The 20943-nt window shown below is 61.4% G+C and overlaps 1 protein-coding gene and 1 long non-coding RNA gene across 2 annotated transcripts in view; one reads left to right on the top strand and one right to left on the bottom strand.

Moving 5' to 3' along the window:
- Window positions 1-1290: 1290 nt before the first annotated feature.
- LOC121104801 lies at window positions 1291-7182 on the bottom strand. Its single transcript, XR_005837178.1, has 2 exons — window positions 5019-7182; window positions 1291-2649 (listed from the first exon to the last, which is right to left on the bottom strand). It is a non-coding gene; the product is annotated as an uncharacterized LOC121104801 (long non-coding RNA).
- The window catches only part of GRK2 (G protein-coupled receptor kinase 2), an 18745-nt gene continuing 1338 nt past the window's right edge, over window positions 3537-20943 (top strand). The window contains 21 exon segments of the mRNA XM_040639493.1: window positions 3537-3686; window positions 13541-13617; window positions 15368-15379; window positions 15382-15428; window positions 15518-15619; window positions 15742-15816; window positions 15943-16004; window positions 16788-16839; window positions 17142-17233; window positions 17605-17704; window positions 17797-17875; window positions 17962-18092; window positions 18364-18458; window positions 18533-18640; window positions 18840-18906; window positions 19183-19283; window positions 19813-19879; window positions 19959-20054; window positions 20259-20421; window positions 20582-20718; window positions 20807-20920. Coding sequence (XP_040495427.1) covers window positions 3574-3686; window positions 13541-13617; window positions 15368-15379; window positions 15382-15428; window positions 15518-15619; window positions 15742-15816; window positions 15943-16004; window positions 16788-16839; window positions 17142-17233; window positions 17605-17704; window positions 17797-17875; window positions 17962-18092; window positions 18364-18458; window positions 18533-18640; window positions 18840-18906; window positions 19183-19283; window positions 19813-19879; window positions 19959-20054; window positions 20259-20421; window positions 20582-20718; window positions 20807-20920 — 1890 coding nt within the window. The 5' untranslated portion in view covers window positions 3537-3573.

Consider the following 20943-nt stretch of genomic DNA (forward strand, 5'->3'; position numbering starts at 1 on the left):
CTGAGAGAGATGCCAGGTAATGGGTGTCTGCGGGTCTGCCAGCTGGGCAAAGGTGGGGTTCCACTTCTCCTTCACTCCCAGCACCCCAGCCAGAGGCCCACACGGTGGGTCGGGGCACCTGACAAAGGTTTGTTAGAAGGAATGTCTTAAGCTTCCCTGAAAGACGAGTTTACAATGAGCCTTCCCTCGACCACCAGGGGGCAGCATCGTCCGCCAAAACAGCCTCCCCCTGGCCAAGGACTCACCTCAACCTCTTCCCAGCCAGGGCTCCAGCTGCGGCTCTCTGGGGTTCACGGAATCAGTGAGGGCTGCCCTGGAGAAGACTGGCTCTCTCGCTAAGGTCCCAGGCTTCGGGCCTGCTGGGGCTATGGGTTGGGGCCCCGGGCAGGGCAGGGGTGGGGTGGGGTTTTCAGGTGGTGAGGGGAAGGTAGAAACACCTCCTGGACCAGGATAGCTGGCCTTTCAGAACCCAAAGGGACAAGTTCATGAAGAAGAATTGTATTTATTTATTTGTTTACTTATTTATTTATATTTTTATTTATATTTTTTAAAGTGTATTTATTTGAGAGAAAGGGCACGTGCAAGAGCAAGCCCGCGGTGGGGGGGTGGGGCAAAGGCAGAGGGAGAGAGAGTCTTAAGCAGATTCCCCGCTGACCATGGAGCCCGAGGTGATGCGGGGGCTCGCCCTCATTACCCTAGATCACAACCTGAGCTGAAACCAAGAGTCAGACACTTAAATGACTGTGCCACCCAGGCGCCCTTTATTATTATTTTTTAAGTAAATTCTACACTCAAGGTGGGGCTTGAATTTACAACCCTGAGATCAAGAGTCGCATGCTCTACCAACTGAGCCAGCCAGGTGCCCTCAGGAAGAATTTTAAAAATAGGGGCTGCTCCAGAAAACCCGAGCCAGCTGTGGCTCTAGCCAGTCCCTCAGAGCTGAAGAGTTGGGGTGGGGCAGGAGGAGGGGAGGTTAGAGGCCTCGTGTTGTGCCATCCTGGTGTGCCTCTGGCTCTGTTCTGCCCCAGACTCTGTGCTGGCGTGAGGAGCTCATTCACTCAGTCACTCATTCATTCATCAAACACCGACTGTATCTTTCTGGGTCAGGTCCTGTGGTGGGCGCTGAGGCAAGAGCAAATCTGGGAGTTACAGTTGGAGACTGTATATACCTTTTTGTTTTCTTTTTTACATCAGCATTCCCAACATCAGGATGCATTTTCCCATTGATACAAACATTTAACAAAATTTCATCCACCCCTACCCCTACCCCCAGTCAAAAACTCGAAACGATACATTTTGTAATTTATATTGTTTTCAAATCAAGGAAGTAGGTGCTAAGTGCAGAACTGGAGATGTGCCCAGTTTGGAGGGAGTTGGGGGCAGCTACCTGGAGGAGGCGGGTCTTAAAGGATGAGCAGGAGTTAGCCAGGGAAGATAGCTTGGCACACAGAGCGCTTGTGGGCACAGGAAAGAACGAAGGCACAGAGGTAAGAACGGATGGGTGGGCTGGAGGGGGGATCCCAGGTGCAGGGAATGGTGGCAGCACAACAGGAGAGGGGAACAAGGTCCAGTCATCCAAGTTCCTTGACTTAAGGAAACTGCTCACCTGATCTGCTTTGAGCAGAGCAGGTGGGGACCCAGAGCCCCCCTGCGCACCACCCCCACCCCCACTCTCAGCAGCTCCCAAAGTCCTTAGTGACTCCATCAGGTCTAGATTGGGAGAGTTGTCTCTGCGCGGGGCCTGCGTCAGGGCAGCGGCTATGGGGATCCTGAGAAGTGGACAGGTTTAAGAGGAGTCTCAGGCCAGACAAGAGGCTGTGGTGAGACATTAGGCCGGGGCAAAGGAATTGTGGAGGAAGTTCTGACGTTGGCATCTGGGGGGATGGTAGTGTTGCCCACTGAGAGGGGCCCTTGCTAGTTCTGATGTGCTCGGTGCTGATCTAGAAGGTAGCCTGAGAAATGCACAGACAGGGGGGGCTCTGCTTTGCAAAAGGGTCCTGGTTACTGGAACACAAACTGGCCATTGAGGCTTGAACTCCATGTGCCAGGGACTGGGAAGGGATCTTATCTTAGAAAGCAGAGAAAGGCTCTAGAGAGGGGCATGTTGAGATGAGATAGGGGGTGCCGCTTTCAGACACATGGATCCCCCCACGCACATACCCCAAGTCCTCTCAGAACAGTGCGTTTCCCTTATCAGCCAGGACTGAAACTCCTTTGTCCTCCCAGGCTGAGAGAGATTTGATTTCATGTCGTGGAATCATGATGATTCCATCAAGATTTCATGGATGGGTAGGGGTGCAGGCCAGGGACCTAGGTCTACAAGCTGGTCCAGGGAGGGTGGGGGTTGGCACAGGGTCCTTCGTCCTGCGTGGGAATTCTGGGGCAAGAGCAGGGTCTAAAGCAGGAGGGGTGGGGTTTGGGGTTGCGGTAGACCTGGAGCCTGACTGCTGTTGTCAAGCCCCAAATTCATGGTGACCTGTTAAGTGTTCTAGGTCCAGACTGGGTCCCTGGTTGAACATCCTGGTCCTGGGTCTGTGTTCAGAGTTCTCGATGTTGGGTCGGGAACTCTGGTCTGGGGTTGATGGTCCAAGTTCAGGTCTGGTCCTTGTCTCCAAGTCCAGGGTTTAGTGTCATTACCATGGTCTAGGTCTGGGGTTGGAATCAAAGTTGGGGTTAGTAACCAGGATGGAATCAGTGTTTGAGGTCATGATCCAAAAACTAGGTCTGGGATCCTGTTGGGGGTCTGAGGTCAGTGTCAAGGTCTGGGTGTGGAGCGGGGACAGGACAGAGGGTTGTGATCTCAGGTCACAGAGTCTAAGACAGTGGTCTGAGGTCTGGGCTTGGGGTCCTGTTTGGAGCCTGGGGTCAAGAATGTTATCCAGCTCTAACGTCCGGTCGTGGACTTCGACCAAGGCCCAGAGGTCAGGGATTATGTCCAGAGTCTGAGGTCCAAGTCCTGGAAATCATGTTCTGAAGTGTCAAGTCTGGGGCGAGGGCTGGGGTCTATTGTGGAGTCTCGGATCCGACTTGGGATTCGAGTTGTGGTCAAGGTCTGGGTCCAGGGTCTCCTTCGGTCCCGGGTCCACGGGGAGTTTCAGGTCTGGAGTCAGGGTCACGGCCCAGGTCGGGGTCGGAGTCGGGGGTCGGGGTCAGGTCTGAGAAAGGGTCGGCCGGCCCGCGGGGGTCAGCCTCGGGCCAGCCCGCGCGGCCTCCAGGGGGCGCCGCCGCCCGCCCGCCCGCCCGCCCGGCCCCTCGCGGGCTCGCTGGCGCTGTGCGCGGCAGGCGGGGCCGGAGGCGGCGGCGGCTCCGGGGGCGCGGGCGGCGGCGGCGGCGGGGCGGCGGCGGCGGCGGCGGCCCGACTGCAGTCCCGGCGGGAGCGGAGCGAGCGGGCCGGGCCGAGCCGGCGCCATGGGGCGGCGCCGCCTGTGAGCCGCGGCGAGCGGAGCCGCGGGCGCCGAGCGGGGCCAGGCGGGCGGCGGCGCCCGAGGCCGACGGAGCGGCCGGGCCGGGCCGAGCGCGCCGAGCGGAGCGGAGCGGAGCCGAGCGGCGGGAGAGGCCGCCGCCGCCGCCAAGATGGCGGACCTGGAGGCGGTGCTGGCCGACGTGAGCTACCTGATGGCCATGGAGAAGAGCAAGGCCACGCCGGCCGCGCGCGCCAGCAAGAAGATCCTGCTGCCCGAGCCCAGGTGAGGCGGCCGCCGGCCGGGCCCGCTCCCCGAACCCCGAGCCCGCGGCCCCTGACCCCCCACCCCCCACCCCCACCCCGTGCCCCAGCCTCCGCTCGGGGGCCGGCAGCCCCGGCCGGACCCCTCGGCCCCAGGCCCAGTGCACCTGAACCCGGAGCGCCCGGCGCCGGGGCTTCCCGGCCCCCTGGCTCCCCGAGCCGCGCAGTGCCCCCTGCCCCGCTTCCTCCCTTCCCTTCGTACACGCTGCCTGCCCTCGTCTCCGTCAGCCTCGCGCCCCTGCTCTCTCCCACGGGGCCCCCGTGCTGCCCTCCGTGCCCCTCCCGGGAGCCCTCGGTCCCCGCGCGGTCCCCTCCTCTGCCTGCCACCGTCTACCTGGCCTGACTCCATCACCCATCCCTTTGCTTTCCCGACTCCCAGCACCTCGCCTTGGGTTCCACTACCCCCTCTCCTAGGCCCCCTCTGGTGGGCACTTGTGTGAGGTTTGGGGGAGACAGCAAGTCTTCCCGGTCTTCCCCACCCTTCTGGTGGGTCACCGGCTTGGGGTAGGGTTTGAGAGTGCTTTGGGGGCCAGCCTGGTGGTGGGGAGCAGGGTGTGGTGTGTGCCCCTGCCCCGTGGGGGGGAGACACCCCCTGCCCCTCTCTCTTTCAACTCCTTCTGTGGCGGGCCCTGCGTGTGGTGCCCTGTGGGTGCTGTTTGCCAGAGGACATCCCTGCACTTCTGCAGTCGCTGGACCACAGCTGCCACCTCTCCGTGAGACAGCTGATGTCACTGCACCTGTATCAAAGTTTAAGCTGTTCGGGATGTAGGCGCATTCCGTGCAGGATATGGACCACTGCTGAGGCTTGTCCAGCATTTTATGGCTTCTCGAGTATTTTCCTATTGTTTGAGCCTCAGGGCAGCCCATGAGCAGGTAGGACAGGTGTGGTTTTGTCTCCATGGAACAAGTGGGGAAGCTGAAGCCCCAGACGTGAGTGGCTTCCCTAGTGTCACAGGTAATCCAGGGTGGTGCCTGGTCACGAGATCAAGGCTTCTGGCTTCTACTTCCACGCAGGCCTGCGCCGAGGCCTGGCCGTTCTGCATCTGCCAGAGCTGTGTGCCCCGTGATTGCTCATGCCTGAGAGTTGGCATGCTGGAAGCCTGGCTGGCCTGGGAGCCTGGGCCTGTCCTGGCTGTGGTGGTCTTATCATGTGACTTTGGGCAAGTCCCTTCCTGTTTGTGGGCCTCGGTTTTCTCATCTGTGAAATGTGGATAGCGTGAAATGGGGGTTGGGACCCTATGGCGCCCTAAGTGTTTGAAGCCGAGCCCAAAGCTGCAGGGAGTGCCATGCCTACCTCTCCGGCGCCCTTCTCTGTGCCCTGTTCGCTGGGTTTCGGATTGACTGAACACCACCCCTGGGAGAGGAAAATTGGTCTGCATTTTGAAAAGGCCGTTAGGGCCCTTTTTTTCTAAGACATTTGCAATCAGATTTCTCAAAACAGGAACCAGGCTGACTGTCAGCTGGGGGCTGTCCAGGGAGCAGCGACAGTTAGAACAAAAATGAGTTCAGAAATGACAAAGCCACGAGGGAGGAAGCGGGGCGGGGGGAGAGAGTCAACCTCTGGAGCTCACAACGGCTCTCCTTGGTGGCTGCGGTGTTGAGACCCTCCTGCAGGTTGGAGTTCTGCAAAGTGTCAGGCAGAGCCTTTTCTGGAACTCTCTGTGTTTGGGTAATCTTTCCCCAGAATGCATTGCTTCTGATGGGGCCCCGCCTTGGGTTGGCTCTGCAGGTGTTAGAACCCTGAGAAACGAGCTGTTCCTCTTTTCCTGTCCCCTTTACCATCTGTGGTAGTGATGGTGCTGATAGGAAGGATGGTGGAAATTATAATAATTTGTTATTTATTATGACATCTGTCATCTCAGTTGATCCAAAAACCAACCTGTGAAGTTGGCAAGGCCATGCCTTGAATGTAGTAGCTGCTCAAGAAACGTCAGGACCCGGTGATGCCTGGAACCAGGCTGTGAGTTTTAGGGGAACAGCAGGAGACCAAGAGGCAGGTCCCGTGGGTTCTCCTATGGGGTCACCATCCAGCAGCACAGCGTCGGACAGGTTGCGCACGTCTGCGAGATGGATAGAGGCTCTGGCAGTCCCTGTCAGCGAGCGAAGGCCAGGCCTCCCCTCCGTCAGATGACATGCCACCTTTTACTTTGTGCTTCGCACACCCTGTGGGTCAAATGTCTCTTGCCCTGGAAGGTTGTGATGACTGTGTCTCACGTTTGCCTAGCGCTTCCCTGTTGGCAAAGTGGTTTTTACTCCCAGCTGTGGGAAGCAGGCACAGCAGGTGGTGTTCTCCCACTTAATACTTGAAGCAACTGAGGCTCAGGGACCGGAGGAGGCTTAGTCCCGGAGGTGAGCTGGAACTCGAACTCAGGTCTCTGGACCCCCTGTGACGTTTCATCTCCTCTACACACCCCTGTACACGTCTGCTCTCCCCTCCAGCACCCCTTGTCCAGGGAGTCGTGGTCTGGGCTCCGTGATCTCAGTGCCCTGGGCTGTCCGGGGCCGTGGTTCGCCAGGCTCAGCCCGCACCCCATCATCTGGGACAAAATGGAGTTGCTCTGGCAAAGCTAGTGCGTAGAGGAGGCAGCTCCTGCCTGGGGTCACGGCTTCCCCTCACCCACAAGGTCAGGGTCAGGGAGAAAGGCCATGGTTTGTCCATGACGAGGTGCCATTTGGAGCTGTTCCCACCTTGGGGTGGTCCATCTTGGCAGCCTCCCTGCAGCTGGTGGCCAGGTTGTGGCTTGGCCCAGAGCTGGGGCTGGCATCCGCGCTGACTTCTCAGGGCTAGGAGCAGGAGCTGCCGGGCAGGCACCATGCCACTTCGAGTTGGCACAGGGTCCTCCCCTTCTGTCACCGTATAGGACCCGAGGAAACAGCCCCATTGCTCGGCCTTCTCATGGTAGGAGGCAGTGTCGTGTAGCTAGAAGACAGGAGACCCGGCTTCTGATCCCACTGCCATACCAGCCTGTCCCTGTTCCTGCCTGCGCCTGCCTCCCTCCGTTCCCAGCTCGGGAAAGCCAGGGCCCGGCCCTGCCCTGATGCCCTCGCCGTGCTCCCTCCGCTCTCAGGCCTGTGGTCTGTGCTTCTCCCCGAAGGAGCTGCTGTCTCCCTCCACCAGCAGCGGTCCTGTAATTACTGTCATTTGCTTAATATGACCACGGAGGCCGTGTGTAATTAATCTCTGGGCTCCTGGCTGAGGAGCCTAGCTTGGGCGGTCCCAGGAGATACCCCTGCTCTCCCTGGTGACAGCAGCAGCCCCAGCAGCAGATTGTCGGAGCCGGGTGCCTCTTGCAGCCTCCCATTTTCTTGGCTCTTTCCTGGTCCCTCCCCCACTGTGGATTTCCTCCTTCCTGCCCCTTTCTGGCTTCCCCGTCTCCCAGCCCAGGCCAGTCTTCCTCTGCTGCTTCTTCATTCCTGTTAACTCTTTGCCTCCAGGCTTCCTGCCCTTGATTTGGGGGGGCGGGGGGGAAGGGGTGCAGGGGAAGGTTTTCTCCCTTCCTCCTTCACTTCTCCATCACCAGCAAAACCCTGCTGTTTCCAGCCTTACCCTCACCCAGAACTTTCCACCCCAGTAGTAGATCTCCTCCTCAACTCCCCACCCCCCAAACAAGGTGATCTTTTTGGCTCTCGCTCCCTCTGGGCCTTTGAAGCCCCTGCTTTCCTCAGGAATGGGCCTCTGGGACGTCTGTTCCCATCTGTTCTCCTTTCCAGAACATGGGGTTTCACACTGTTGCCGTTAAGTCGCCTGCCTGCCCGCCATTCCGTCAGTAAGTGGCTTTGAAGGGAGCGTGAGCATCGCAGGTTGGATCTGTGCAGGGGAATCTGGGCTCTGTCAAACCAGGAGTAATGTGTCCTATTAATGCACGATCAATTCCTAGTAGTAAATTCCCGGTGACGTCAGCTGGAGGCACTCTGCAGCCGGCGTCTCCTCCCCGCCCCGGGCACCCAGGGGCTGCGTGCGCACGGCTGGTGCTTCCAGGATATTCTGCTCCTGCCTCGGAACAAACAGCAAAAGCCAGGAGCGCGTGAGAGTCTTTCAGGAACGCGCGGCCTCCATCACGCCTGCCCCCTTCTTCCTCGGGGCCACTGTCCTCTCCGCGGGTCACATTAGACAGACTTGTGTTCAAGTTATCACTAATCTGTTTCAAGCAAGAGACCCTAAAAATGACCTGTTTGGCTGCAGCTTTTTTCCCAAACAACAACCTTCCCTCTCTGCATCGCTGCTGCGTCTAAGGGTAGCGTCTGTGTGGGCAGAGGAGCGGGGTTTCAGAAGCGAGCTTTCTGGTGGTGAGGTGTCAGCAGCGCTGTGTCTGAGTGGGGCGTTCTCGGACCCTGGAGGCCGTCCGGGTCGGGGTCAGGGTCAGCCCCTTCCTGGGAGCCCCGGGCCAAGGAGGCCTGGAACTTTGTTCTTGGTGCGTTTTCACATAATACCAGTAAATTGCAGGGTGTGGGTGCTCCTGTCACGTTAGTGCAGAAGCCGTGACGTGTGACCGGCCGCCAGCATGCCCCCTTGTGCACATCCCGCGGGAGCCGCTCTGTGGCCCTGGCCCCGGCACATCTGCAGGGGGCTCGTGTGTGCGCTGCCTGGTGGCTGTCACTGGCTCTTCCCTGGCCCAGGGCTCTTCCCTGGCCCAGGGCTAGGTCTTTCCCATTTGGTATGTGGCCCTGTTCTGGAGCTCGGCTCCGAGGACACTGTGAGCCCCAGGGAGAGTCATTGAGAAATGTTAATAAGAAGCCCCAGGGGACTTCCTCCTACTGCTGCCACCTCGGTGCCAGGTTTCCTGGAAATGCCACAGGGGAGCTGCTGCCACGGCCTCTGCTCCACTGCCCTGTTACCTGGCCTCTCCCGGAGCGTGGCGGTGCCAGCTCGCACCGTCCTGGGGTTTCGTGACCCCGGCACCCCTGTCACGCAGGAGCACGGGTCCCCTGGCTCGGCCTCCTGGGAGCAACGCTGCCTGCTGCCTGCTGCCCACAGCACGGGCAGGGAATGGAGGGAAAAGCACCTGGGACTCGAGTCTGGGGTCCTTGGGGACCCTGTGCCTCGCTCTTCTACAGAGGTTGAGGGGAGGCCCCTGCCTGGTGGGACAGCTTTTCTCAGGGAGAGCTGGACGTTGTCTCGTTTTCTGGCCACTAACTCAGTGTGGGATTCGGGGCGGGCTTCAGCTTTTAGCCGAGATTTCTTCACCAGCCAAACAAGTGTGTTTGCTTCGGGCCCCTGCTGTCCCTCCCAGTCTACACACAAGCTACCGTCTGTGACCCCGTAGGGGAGTCACCTGTGAGGGCCCAGATCAGCTCGCCAGGCCTCTGTGCCACAGAGCCAGGGACCTTGCCTTTCTTATGAACCACGTGGTTCCAGAAGCTACCGGAAGTTCTCCCCCACAGCCCTCACCGCCTTCCTGCCTGCCGTCCTGTCACCCCTGCCCGCACTCCGGGCCGGGAGGGAGGACGTGCTCTCTCCCTCCACGTCAGGCTTGGCCTGCTCCTCAGAGCAGCTGGGGCCGGAGCGAGCAGCCCTGGCCGAAGGCAGCAGCAGGGTCTGGCAGCTCCCTGTCGTGGCAGGGCCGGCCCTCCTGCCAAGGGGTCCTTGCTACTTTGTTGGGGCGCGTATCAGCCTCTGCACACACCCCCCCGCCAGTCCCCGAGGCAGATCTCCATGAGTGTGTGAGGCTGGTCTCTGAGCAGAGGGTCCTTGCAGCCCCTCGCCTGACGCAGGAAGTGCTCCAGGCCCCAGCCCTGGTCAGAGCGTGCCAGTCCAGTCAGGAGGCCCCCTGGCCATAGGACGTGGAAGGCGTGGAACAGAGACCCGAACAAAACCAAGTAGCTCAGGATCACGTTCTAGAAGAGGCGCAGGCCTTCGGATCCCAGGAGGAGGGCTGCCTCCCTGGGGGGACGTGAGCTGACAGCTCTCACGGCAAGGCTGGCATCTTGGGAGAGTGCCGCTGTGTCCTCTCAGGCTTTTTAAATGGCCAGCATGGTGGCAAATTCAGCATTTTGTTGACATCCTCATTTCACAAATGGGGAAACTGGGCGTTTAAATTCTGTGACTAGCCCCGGCCTCCGGGGAGGGAGGTTGGGGAGAACCATTTGGAACTCAGGCCTCAAGCCCTTCCCCAGAGAGACTGAGAGCCTTAGGGTCCTTCTGGCTGGGAAGAGGCAGGCATTTGGCTCTCCTGACAACCCCTAGTTGATCTGGCAGCCACGTGCTCCTGGATATCAGAGTTGTTGGCCTGGGTGGGGGCGGGAATGCTGCTCTGGGCTCGTCGCCACTCTGGACTCCACCAGTATCAGGGAGCGGGTGTCGGAGACGGAGGTGACCCAGCCCAGGAGGCCGCCACCGCCCCCCGTGCCAGCCTGTACGCGCCACCCTGGCGGGAGTATGTCCCGTAACACGTTTTTCTAACCTGCCAGCTCCCTCGGCTGCCGGCCCCATGAGAACAGACAGGAAGCCCTAACGTTCTCACTTTGGGGGCCTTCCATTCAAGGGCTCTGCTTAGTCTGATCTCGTGTTTGGGTGGGGGGGGGTGTTTATTTTATTTAGAAAACATTTTTTTCTTTTTAAGGAAGAAAGCGAAGTGCTGTGGGCTGGGAAGAGAGCTGTGGCCGTCCCATGTAGCTTCAGAGGGGAGGCGGGATCTGGCCACCCGGGCCCCACTTTCTGCTCTTTCCTGGGCTGAGCCCGAAGCAGAGCCACTGGGAAGGGAGAAGGCTGGGCCAGAAGCCGGCTCCCTGAGAAGCGACCATCCTGGCTCCCTCGTCTGCAGGCCCTTGTAAAGGGTGCATTTCCCTGGCGAGTCCAGTTCCCGGTTGTTCTGGGGGCTACCGAGTCCTGTGGTGGGAAGTGGTAGGCATTGCCGTTGTATTATTTTTGCTAAGCTGGTGCCAGTCTCGCTGGCTCCCAGGAAGCCAATCTGGGGCCCAGGCAGGCTTCCCAGTGCCTGTCCCGGGGGCCGAGCCCAGCGGGCTGGTGGGGTCACCCTTCACGGGCTGGAGTCACTTTGCCTGTCATCACATCCACCCGTCTGGGCATCCCGCCTGGCTGCACCTGACCACTGTCTGTCCGTTCACCTCCGTGGAGGATTGATGTTTTGTGATATTTTTTTCCCACTTGATTACTTTGTCCATCCCCCCACAATGTCCCAAAACACAGAATTGGGTGCAGACGTGGAGTGCCAAGAGCTGAGCCAAGGGGTGGTGAGGATCCAGCCTTCCTGGACCAGTTCACAGGTGGGATTCGGGCACTTGGCCCTCGTGGGGTTCCCAAGGCTCTGAGCTCGGCCCCTAACTCCTGGCTGCTTGGTCTCAGGACCCTGCCAGGCCTTCTTTGCCTTGCTCTGGGCCCCCTGCTGTGCTGCGTCCCGCACACTCCTGGCTGCTCCCCCTGTCCTCCAGAAGGGAGGTTCTGTGCTCTCCCTCACAGGGAGAGGAACCGTGGGGCTCCGGGCTCTAATCTGCAGGCCGCAGGGCAGGTTGGTCAAGCTCATGCCCTGTGTGAAGCAGAGCGGGCTTCCCAAGTGCCTGTGCATCCCTGTGAGTCCCGCGGGGCTGAGGAGACGTGTTCTTGTTGGGGGCTGGTGGAGGTGAGCTGGTGTGTGCCACTCCGGTGTGGGTGAGGCCACGTCCTGGCCTCGGAGCCCCTGTACGTGGTGGAGGGCGTCCTTGCTTTCCCCGGGGGAACCAGCTCTGAGGCAGCATGGGGCCACCGAGCCCCTGGCCCTCAGCGGGGAGCGCTCCCCTTGTTGGCAGGAGTCAGAGGATGGGGACACAGGACGGCTGTCCTGGTCATCACACCCTCCTTCCTGTTGGAGACAGCTTTTGGAGGCTGTCAGAGCATCTTCCAGTCTGAGAGTGGGGAGCAGGGGAGGGAGTCACTGCTTAGGGGCTGTGCTCCTGACAGTTCCGAATGCTTCCACTACCTTGCGCCGCCTTTCCCTGCTGGCTCAAGCTTGAGCAGAGGCCTGGGAGGGCTGGGGCCTGGGCTTCCCCCTAGACCGTCTCAGAAGGAGAATGCTGAGGGGACAGGGGCAGGGGTCCCCCGCCTTCGAGCCCAGGTCCAGAGGCTGGGCAGCGGCCCCCTGGGAGCACTCTCACCTCAGGCATCTCTTCAGGGGCGAAACCCTGGCAGGCCTGGCCTGCCGTCCCTCTGGCCGGTCAGTTCTTCCACCCGATGGCCCGGGCCTGCTCCCCCCCGCCCCCCATTTCTTTCCCTCCTTACTGGTCATCCCTCTTGTGTCGTCCCCACCTGGGCTTCCTCCTGCGGGTGCCTCCAGTGGACTCCGTCTGCCCTGGACCGAGCCCCCTCCTGCCTGATAGCCTCTTGCTCACCCTTGGCTGGGTCTTCCCCTGCTTGTCCCCACATCCCCCCATGTGCCCTGGGCTTTGCCACCTGTTCACATCCTGTTTGCACAGAGGAACCCAGTGAAGTTCCTCCTCCACACAGCCTCTCCTGACGGCCCAGAACACTCTTCCCTTCCCGCGTGTCTCCCATGAGGCTTCGTCACACACCGTCTAATGTCTTAGGGCCACAGATGCAGAACTTGTGCCCTGGGAGGGCCTGCCTGGAGGGCAGGAGTGCGTGGAACCTTCCAGTAGAGGATTGCAGCAGGCCCTGGTGACCCGCGCTGGGCTCCAGGAGGGGTGCGGGGAGGGGAGGCGCAGAGCCCAGACTCTCTCATCCTGGTCCTCACCAGCTGCAGTGTCTTTTATCAGTGGCCTGCCAGTGGCCCCACATATCATAAGGGCCATGAGCATTGCGTGGGCTCAGGTGTGCCTGCCCAGCTCGGTCCTCAGTGTAGGGCTGGAGTATTCCTCAGGAGCCCGGGCTCGGGCAGGCCAGAGTGATTACTGCTGGCCAGTGTGACAGGCGGGCTGGCCAGGCTGGAATACAGGTGGCCCAGGAGAGTGGAGGAGGGGACAGCAGGATACCACTGAGGCATGAAGGGCAGCCCCATGTCGCTTGCCTAGACAGTCCTTGGCGCTGAGGGGGAGCTCTCGGGTGGGGAGTGCTGGGTTGGGCTTCTATGATTATGGTGGCCAGCCTCTCCCCTGCTGCCCTCCCAAGCAGCCCAGGGGTAGGGGGTTCATGTTTCATTAAGATGTTTGGGACACAGGAACTGACACTTGGCTTTTGTTTTGTTTTTACTGTGTGAGAACTTTGAGATATGATTCATATGACATAAAATTCATCATTTTAAAGCGTACGATCCAGTGGATTTTAGTACATTCTCTGCGTTGTGCAACCCTTGCCCTATCTCATTCCGGAACATTTCCATCACCCCAGAGAGAAGCCCCATACCTGTTAGCAGTCACTCCTCTTCTGTCCCCCAGCCCCTGACACCCACTGATCCGCTCTCTGTTTCTGTAGATTTGCCTGTGCTGGACACACGAGATAAGTGGAATCATAGACCTTGTAGCCTCTTGTGACTGTTCTCAGCGCGCTGCGGTTCATCCGTGCTGTGGCGTTTGTGTCAGTGCTGCGGCCCGTTCTGTGGCCGAGCGGGATTGTACAGTGAGGTCAGACCCCATCTTGGTTACCATCATCTGCGGATGGTGAGGCCTGGCTTGTGAGGTTGGCCAGGTGCCCGAAGCCGGCGTGAGACGGTACTGGGACCCGACTTCTGAGCAGCCACCTGCTGGCCGCCCCAGCTTTGAGGGACAGAGCCTGGACAGGCAGGCCCAGGCTGGTGGTTGCCTTCCCGGACAGAGCGGTGACACTTTGCATTCCGGGGGAGGAAGCAGTGGGCTTCCAGGGCAGCAGGGCCAGCGGGCCTGGCGGGAACCATGGGGGCCCTGGCTCACCGAGTCCCCCCTGTCTCACAGCATCCGCAGTGTAATGCAGAAATACCTGGAGGACCGGGGCGAGGTGACCTTTGAGAAGATCTTCTCCCAGAAGCTGGGTGAGTACATTAGGAACTCTGCTAGCCCCGAGGACTTCCACCACCATCCAGCTGCCCAGGCCCTGGGAGGTGGGGGGCAGGAGGACCCCGAGGCCGCTTTCCTACCCCCAGCCCGCTGGTCGGCCTCTGTTCCCCTCTCCCTGGAGGTTTGGCCTCCTTTCCTATGGGGCAGGGCAGCAGAGAGCATCCTGTCTCCCAGGGTGGCAGCAGGACTGCTCAGGGCCATGACCCGTCGTGCCTCCCAGCCCCTGGCTGTCGGCTGTGGGAGCCCCGTGAAGGGGGTGGGGGCCCAGCAGTCTTCCAGGGCTGCCGAGGAAGTTCCTCCTTGGGGTTTTTGTTTTTGAGAGTTGCAGCTTCCCCTTGGCCCAGGCACAGCTGCTGGGGCCGTTGGTAGAACTGACAGGAAGGGGCGGGGCCCTTCCTGTGGCGCCTGCCGAGCTGTGGTCGCCACCCCCGCCCCCAAGGGCCCTCTTTGTGAGCAACCTGTTTTGGCTGTCCCCTAAGATCCTCCTCCAGTGCCCTCATTTCACCAGCCGCTGCTGCAGACCTGGCCCACAGGGCAGGCTTGGGTTGGGGTGGGCCTCAGGGAAGCCGGGCTACAGGCGCGCGGGGCTCTGATCTGGGCTTCAGAGAGCAGGATCTCAGCTCTGAAGTGGGAGTGGCTTGGCCTGGCCAGATCAGGCCCTGGAGGTCAGTCTTGGGGAGTCAGTATATCAAGAAGCCAGTTTGGGTCCCTGGCCTGTGCTGTGTGACCTCGGGCACATCGCTTCACATCTCTGAGCTTGCTGGTGTCCTCACCTGGGAGTTAGGACTCAGAAGCCCTGCTGCCTCGGACTGTTGGAGGGCCGGATGAGGCAGCCTTGCCCACTGGGAAGCCCAGGTCACAAGTTACTCAAGGCCAGGCCGCCCTCACCGGAGGTGACGGCCGTGTGCTCTGGCAGCGGTGCCCAGGCAGTGCCCCCAAAGCGGCATGGAAATCGCCCAGCGCAAGCCTGGTCCCCATGTGAGGCTGGAGGGAGTGGGCACTGCCCTTACCTCTGCTTTGAACCTTCAGTGCTGCTCTGGGGCCAGGCCTCAGGCCCCCATTCCCTTGGAGGGGTGAGACCTGGGGGGGCTCCTTGGAGCCCCTCCCGTAGCTTGTCCCACCTCTTACCTTCCCCAGTCACCTCCCGCCTGTCTTTCCCAGGACCTCGCATCGGGTAGAAGAGCCCCAAGTTCCACTCACGCCCACCTGACAGAGCCCTCTGCACTCTGTTTCTGTAACTGTCTCTCGGGGCTGCTGTGAAAATCAGCCAGATACGGAGGGGCACCACATGGGGGGGTCCAGGGAGAGGCCGCCCTGGGAGACTGCCTCCCCCTGCTGTGCTCTGGCCTGACCCAGGTGGCTCAGCAACTGCACAGCCTGTCCGGTGGGCGTGTCGCCCTCGAGCAGCGGGTGCAGGCCCTGGACTGCAGCCGAGGGTGGGCAGCCAGAGCCGGCCCGAGCCTCTGCCTCCCCAGAGTGCCCATCACATTCCAGCCAGCACCCGAGGAAGCAGATTCTGGAAGGGGTGGAGATGCAGGTGCCCCTCCCCCAGAAGTGAGAATCTTCAGTTGGTGGCAACTTTGGAGGCCACCTTGCCCAGGCCCTGCCTAGGGCAGAGACCACCTCTGCCTCCTCGTTGGCCAGTTCTGCCCACACATCCCCCCGTGATGGGAAGTCACGCTCCAAGGGCTGTGGCTCCGTGTGACCCGACACCCTTGCTTTCAGGGTACCTGCTCTTCTGAAACACCTAGAGGAGGCCAAGCCCTTGGTGGAGTTCTATGAGGAGGTGAGGCCCCTGCTGCCTGGAGAGAGGGGAGGGGGCTGGGTTGACTCTGCAAGCGCCTCCATGTCACCTGTGGGCATCTTGTCCCCTAGATCAAGAAGTACGAGAAGCTGGAGACAGAGGAGGAGCGCTTGGCTCGCAGCCGGGAGGTCTTCGACACCTACATCATGAAGGAGCTGCTGGCCTGCTCCCATGTGAGTGCCCCAGCCAGCTTGTCCTCGGGCCCAGACCCAGCTGCCGGCCCATAGCGGCCTGGGCGTTGGGATGGGATGCAAGGACCCTGCGGAGAGTTCACAGCCACCTCTGTCTTCCCCAGCCCTTCTCGAAGAGTGCCACTGAGCATGTCCAGGGCCACCTGGTGAAGAGACACGTGCCTCCGGATCTCTTCCAGGTGTGTACTGGGCCTAGTCCCTGCTGCCTCCCGACCCAGCCAGGGTCACCCTTGGGCGGCTGAGGTCACGGAGCCTTGTCAGCTCCTAGTCTGGCTCAGTCACCAACCTCCAGCTTCCTCCCTTAGCCATACATTGAAGAGATTTGTCAGAACCTCCGAGGGGACGTGTTCCAGAAATTTATCGAGAGGTGAGAGCAGACACATGTGGGAGGGGAAGAGGAGGAAGAGCTGCTCTGAGAGGGTGTGGACGGTGTGCAGGAGAAAAGCCAGCCCGCTTCGGGCCCGGGGCATGCGGGTCCTGGGCCCCACTAACGGCCCTGTGCAGACACCCCTCAGAGGTCGGACAGGCTCCCGGCTGTCACTTCCTACACGCTCCCGTCCTGCCCTTCTTAGCACCGGGCATCACCGAGTCTGTCCCAGGCGATTCTCCAGGGAGTGAGGGACCACCTAAGTGTGTTTCCTTCTTGTGGCCTGTTTAGCACCTTGCCAGGCCCGTCTAGGCTGAGAAGCATCAGGGTGACGGTAGGGGTGGGCACAAAAGGACACAGTGTCCTCTGTGGCCAGAGCTGGCTTGGTGGGAGGGAGCTGTAGGCCGACTTCAGCTTGATGTAAAGAACAGCTTTCTGAGGGTCCCAGCTGCGCAGCCGTGGAGTGGGAGCCTCGGGGAATGAGTGCTGTGTCGCCGGGGGCGTGCAAGCAGGGATGAGATGAGCACTGTCAGAGCTGTGGTAGCAGGAGGTCAGGATCAGACCGGAGGGCCTCTTCTCCGGGCTTATCTTCTCCAAGCTTATCCACCACCTGACGGCAGGAGGCCAGGCTCCACCTGGGCCAGTGCTATGCCTAGGCAGTCCAAGAGGGGACACTGAGGCTCGGGACCCCAGGCAGTGGCCATGATATGGGGTAGGCTTGCACCCGGCATCATTTTGCCCGCTTTCTGAAGCTCTTTGGACCCCTGGGTTCTTCTCTTATAGCGATAAATTCACACGGTTTTGCCAGTGGAAGAATGTGGAGCTCAACATCCACGTGAGTGGGCTGTGGCTGTGGAGGACTGTGCTCCCTCCCTCCCTGCTGCCCTCCCCAGGGAGCCGGGCACCGAGGCTTGGTCAGGGCTGGAGAGGGCAGGGCATTCTGCCCTTCGGCCCCCAGGCGGTGTTGGGGGGGGGTGGGGGTGGGAGGTCCATGCCGGGATCCCAGTGGGGGTGGCTCGGGGCAGATAAGTGCATATGCACCCCCCTATGGGACTGGCCCCCTGCTGCCTGGGTGTCTTTGCCCCGAGGCAGGGCCCAGGCAGCCCACAGTGACCCCTGCTGTTGCCACACCCACAGCTGACTATGAACGACTTCAGCGTGCACCGCATCATCGGGCGAGGGGGCTTCGGCGAGGTCTACGGGTGCCGGAAGGCCGACACGGGCAAGATGTGAGCGCCGGCTCGGAGCCAGTGTCGAGCGGGAGGCCTGGAGGAAGGGAGGGCTCCCAGGGATGTCCGTGGGGATCGGGGCCCCCAGGTACCAAGGGAGCAAATCTCTGCGGAGGGCTCCTGGTTCCATCCGTCCCGTGGGCGTGCGCCTCGCCCCACAGGCCCCAGAGCCCCTGACTCAGCAGCACCTGCCCCTGCCGCCTGTCCGTCTGGACGCTGATGCATCTTAGGCTTGTCGCCGTGTCCGGTCTTCACTGCAGGAGCCCCGAGGACAGCGCCCCGCCCCTGCTGCCCCCCAGATGCAGCCCCGGGCTCTGCATTGAAGGTGCGTGTGCACTGACTGACCGACCGCCCCTCCCCTCCCCCACCAGGTATGCCATGAAGTGTCTGGATAAGAAGCGCATCAAGATGAAGCAGGGGGAGACCCTGGCCCTGAACGAGCGCATCATGCTGTCCCTCGTCAGCACTGGGGTGAGCCGGGAGGGCCCGGGCTGGTCACTGCCGCAGCCTTTGGTTGCAGAGCCGGGCGCGGCCCGCTGACCGCCCCTCCCGCGCCCTCCTAGGACTGCCCGTTCATCGTCTGCATGTCGTACGCGTTCCACACGCCAGACAAGCTCAGCTTCATCCTCGACCTCATGAACGGTGAGTGCGTGGCCTGGCCCCAGTGGACCCTGGGGCGGGGGGCCGGCCAGGGAGCTGAGCTGCCTCTGCGGGGCTGCCTCCCTCAGGCGGGGACCTGCACTACCACCTGTCCCAGCACGGGGTGTTCTCCGAGGCCGACATGCGCTTCTACGCAGCTGAGATCATCCTGGGCCTGGAGCACATGCACAACCGATTCGTGGTCTACCGGGACCTGAAGGTGAGGCCCCGGCCCCTCCCTGCCCGCAGCGCGACTGGCACAGGGCCTTCCGGGACAGGCCGGCCGGCTGCTCCCTCCCTCACCCTCCCCACCACCGAGCCATTTTCCTAACTCGGGTTTTGTCACTGGGGGATGGAGGAGAAGACCCTGCCTGGGGCCTCGTCCCCAGACACCCTAACCCTCTAGGGTGACCTGACCCTAGCTGGCATCTTGCCTGGCCAGACCCTGTCCTGAGCCGCCCTGGGGGCAGCTCACTAGGCTTCCTCCACAGCCAGCCAACATCCTTCTGGACGAGCACGGCCACGTGCGCATCTCAGACCTGGGCCTGGCCTGCGACTTCTCCAAGAAGAAGCCCCACGCCAGCGTGTGAGTGCCCGGCCCCCCACTCTCCCTTCCTGCACCCTCTGCCCGGCCCGCTCATGGCCTCCTTGCTTCCACAGGGGCACCCACGGGTACATGGCCCCCGAGGTCCTGCAGAAGGGCGTGGCCTACGATAGCAGTGCTGACTGGTTCTCCCTGGGCTGCATGCTTTTCAAGTTGCTGCGGGGGTAAGTGGGCTGTCCCAGGTGGGCGGTGGGAGGGAAGAGAGAGGACCTCTTCTCCAGTCCAGGTAGCAGCCTAGGGGAGGGGAGCCTACAGCTGCCTGGGTGTTAGGGCAGCACCGTCCCTGGCTTTAGATGAGGATCATTGCTGCTGCCTGCCTCAGTTTCCCCATTCCTGTCCTCTGACCTTGTGCCTCTTGTCTAGGCACAGCCCCTTCCGGCAGCACAAGACCAAAGATAAGCATGAGATTGACCGCATGACATTGACAATGGTGAGTGTAGGGAGGCTGGGTGGAGTCCACGGGGGGCACGGTGGGGCTGGGGTCTCCTGTGTGTGTCAGGGTCCTGGACTCTTGGTTCTCACCAACTAACAACAAACTCTGGCCACTCATCCTTACTCTGGCCTCCTGCCCCAGAACCTCCCCATCCCTGTGTTGTCAGAACAAATATGCCTGCTGGGGTGAGTGAGGAAGCTGGGCGCTGTCTCTCTCTCTGCTGGGGGCCAGGACTCTTCTTCGGCCCCTGCCAATGTCCGCTCCTCCCTGCAGGCTGTGGAGCTGCCCGACTCCTTCTCCCCTGAGCTCCGTTCCCTGCTGGAGGGACTGTTACAGAGGGACGTCAACCGGAGACTGGGCTGCCTGGGCCGAGGGTGAGTGCGGGCCCACTGTCCTGGGCCACTGTCCCAGGCCGCCCTCCCTCCATGCCACTAGGCCGGCCGGAGGATGAGGCCTGTGTCCCATCACCCGAGCCCCCTCCTAGTGCCAGCCTCCTTTGAGGAGCTCACGGGCTGGGGCATGACCAGCCCCATCCAGTGTTCTCAGGGGGCAGGGCTGCCTGGGGTCACAGCTGCTGGAGCTGGCTGGGGCCGGCTTCCAGAAGGGACCCCTGTAACAAAGAAGGTGATGATAATGATGATGACAAGAGTTTTTGGTATTTATTAAACATTTACTAAGTGCCGGGCATGATGTTGCAAGATTTACAAATGTGAAAACTCACAGCAGCCCTGTGGTGTGGGAACTGTCGCTCTCCCCGTTTTAGAGATGAGGAAACAGGCTCAAGTTTAAGGAACTTGCCCAAAGTGACGGAGCCAAAGAATGGCTGCCCTGGGAGTTAGCCTGGGCCACCAGCTTCAGCGCCCAGATGTGGCCCCGGGCCTGATGCCCCGCATCTCCCCACAGGGCCCAGGAGGTGAAGGAGAGCCCCTTCTTCCGCTCCCTGGACTGGCAGATGGTCTTCTTGCAGAAGGTACCAGCCCGGGTTGGGGCGAGGCGGGCGCCCCAGAGCCCCTGCCCGGTACTGACGCCCAGCCTGTGTTCTGCTGCAGTACCCTCCCCCGCTGATCCCCCCTCGAGGGGAGGTGAACGCTGCTGACGCCTTTGACATTGGCTCCTTTGACGAGGAGGACACAAAGGGAATCAAGGTACTGGGCCTGCCCCGGCCTCTCCCACCTGAGCCCTGATCCTGGCCTGTCAGGCTCTGTCAGCGGCTGGGCCTCGGGCTCCTCCTCCCCAAACATGCCTGGCGTGGGCGCGGGGGGCTGCTGGACCAGACCCCCTGCCTGGGAGCCCTGGGGCTGGGCAGGCCCGTGGCTGATGGATGTCCCTGCCCTGTCTGCTCGCCGAAGTTGCTGGACAGTGACCAGGAGCTGTACCGCAACTTTCCCCTCACCATCTCCGAGCGGTGGCAGCAGGAGGTGGCGGAGACGGTCTTCGACACCATCAATGCCGAGACGGACCGAATGGAGGCCCGCAAGAAAACCAAAAACAAGCAGTTGGGCCATGAGGAAGGTGAGGGTTCGCGGCTGCCGGGGGCACCCACTGCTCACTTTAGAGACAAGAGACAGGCTCAGGTTTCGGGAAGCCACCCGAGGTCACAGCCAGCGCCGCCGAAGCCGGATTCAGAGCCGGGCGGGCCTGGCTGAGTCCGCCTCTCGCTGTCTTGCGTCAGACTACGCCCTGGGCAAGGACTGCATCATGCACGGCTACATGTCCAAGATGGGCAACCCCTTCCTGACCCAGTGGCAGCGGCGGTACTTCTACTTGTTCCCCAACCGGCTGGAGTGGCGGGGCGAGGGCGAGGCCCCGGTAAGAAGCGGGCTGGGGGCTGGGAGCCCGAGAGGTCGGTGGCCGGTGCCGCGTCCTCACCGCCCCTCCCGCCGCTCCCGCCCCGCAGCAGAGCCTGCTGACCATGGAGGAGATCCAGTCGGTGGAGGAGACGCAGATCAAGGAGCGGAAGTGCCTCCTGCTCAAGATCCGCGGCGGCAAACAGTTTGTGCTGCAGTGCGACGTGAGTGGGGCCGGGGCCGGGGG

This window comes from Ursus maritimus, unplaced genomic scaffold (genome assembly GCF_017311325.1).
Source record: "Ursus maritimus isolate PB19 unplaced genomic scaffold, ASM1731132v1 scaffold_23, whole genome shotgun sequence".
Classification (NCBI taxonomy): domain Eukaryota; kingdom Metazoa; phylum Chordata; class Mammalia; order Carnivora; family Ursidae; genus Ursus; species Ursus maritimus.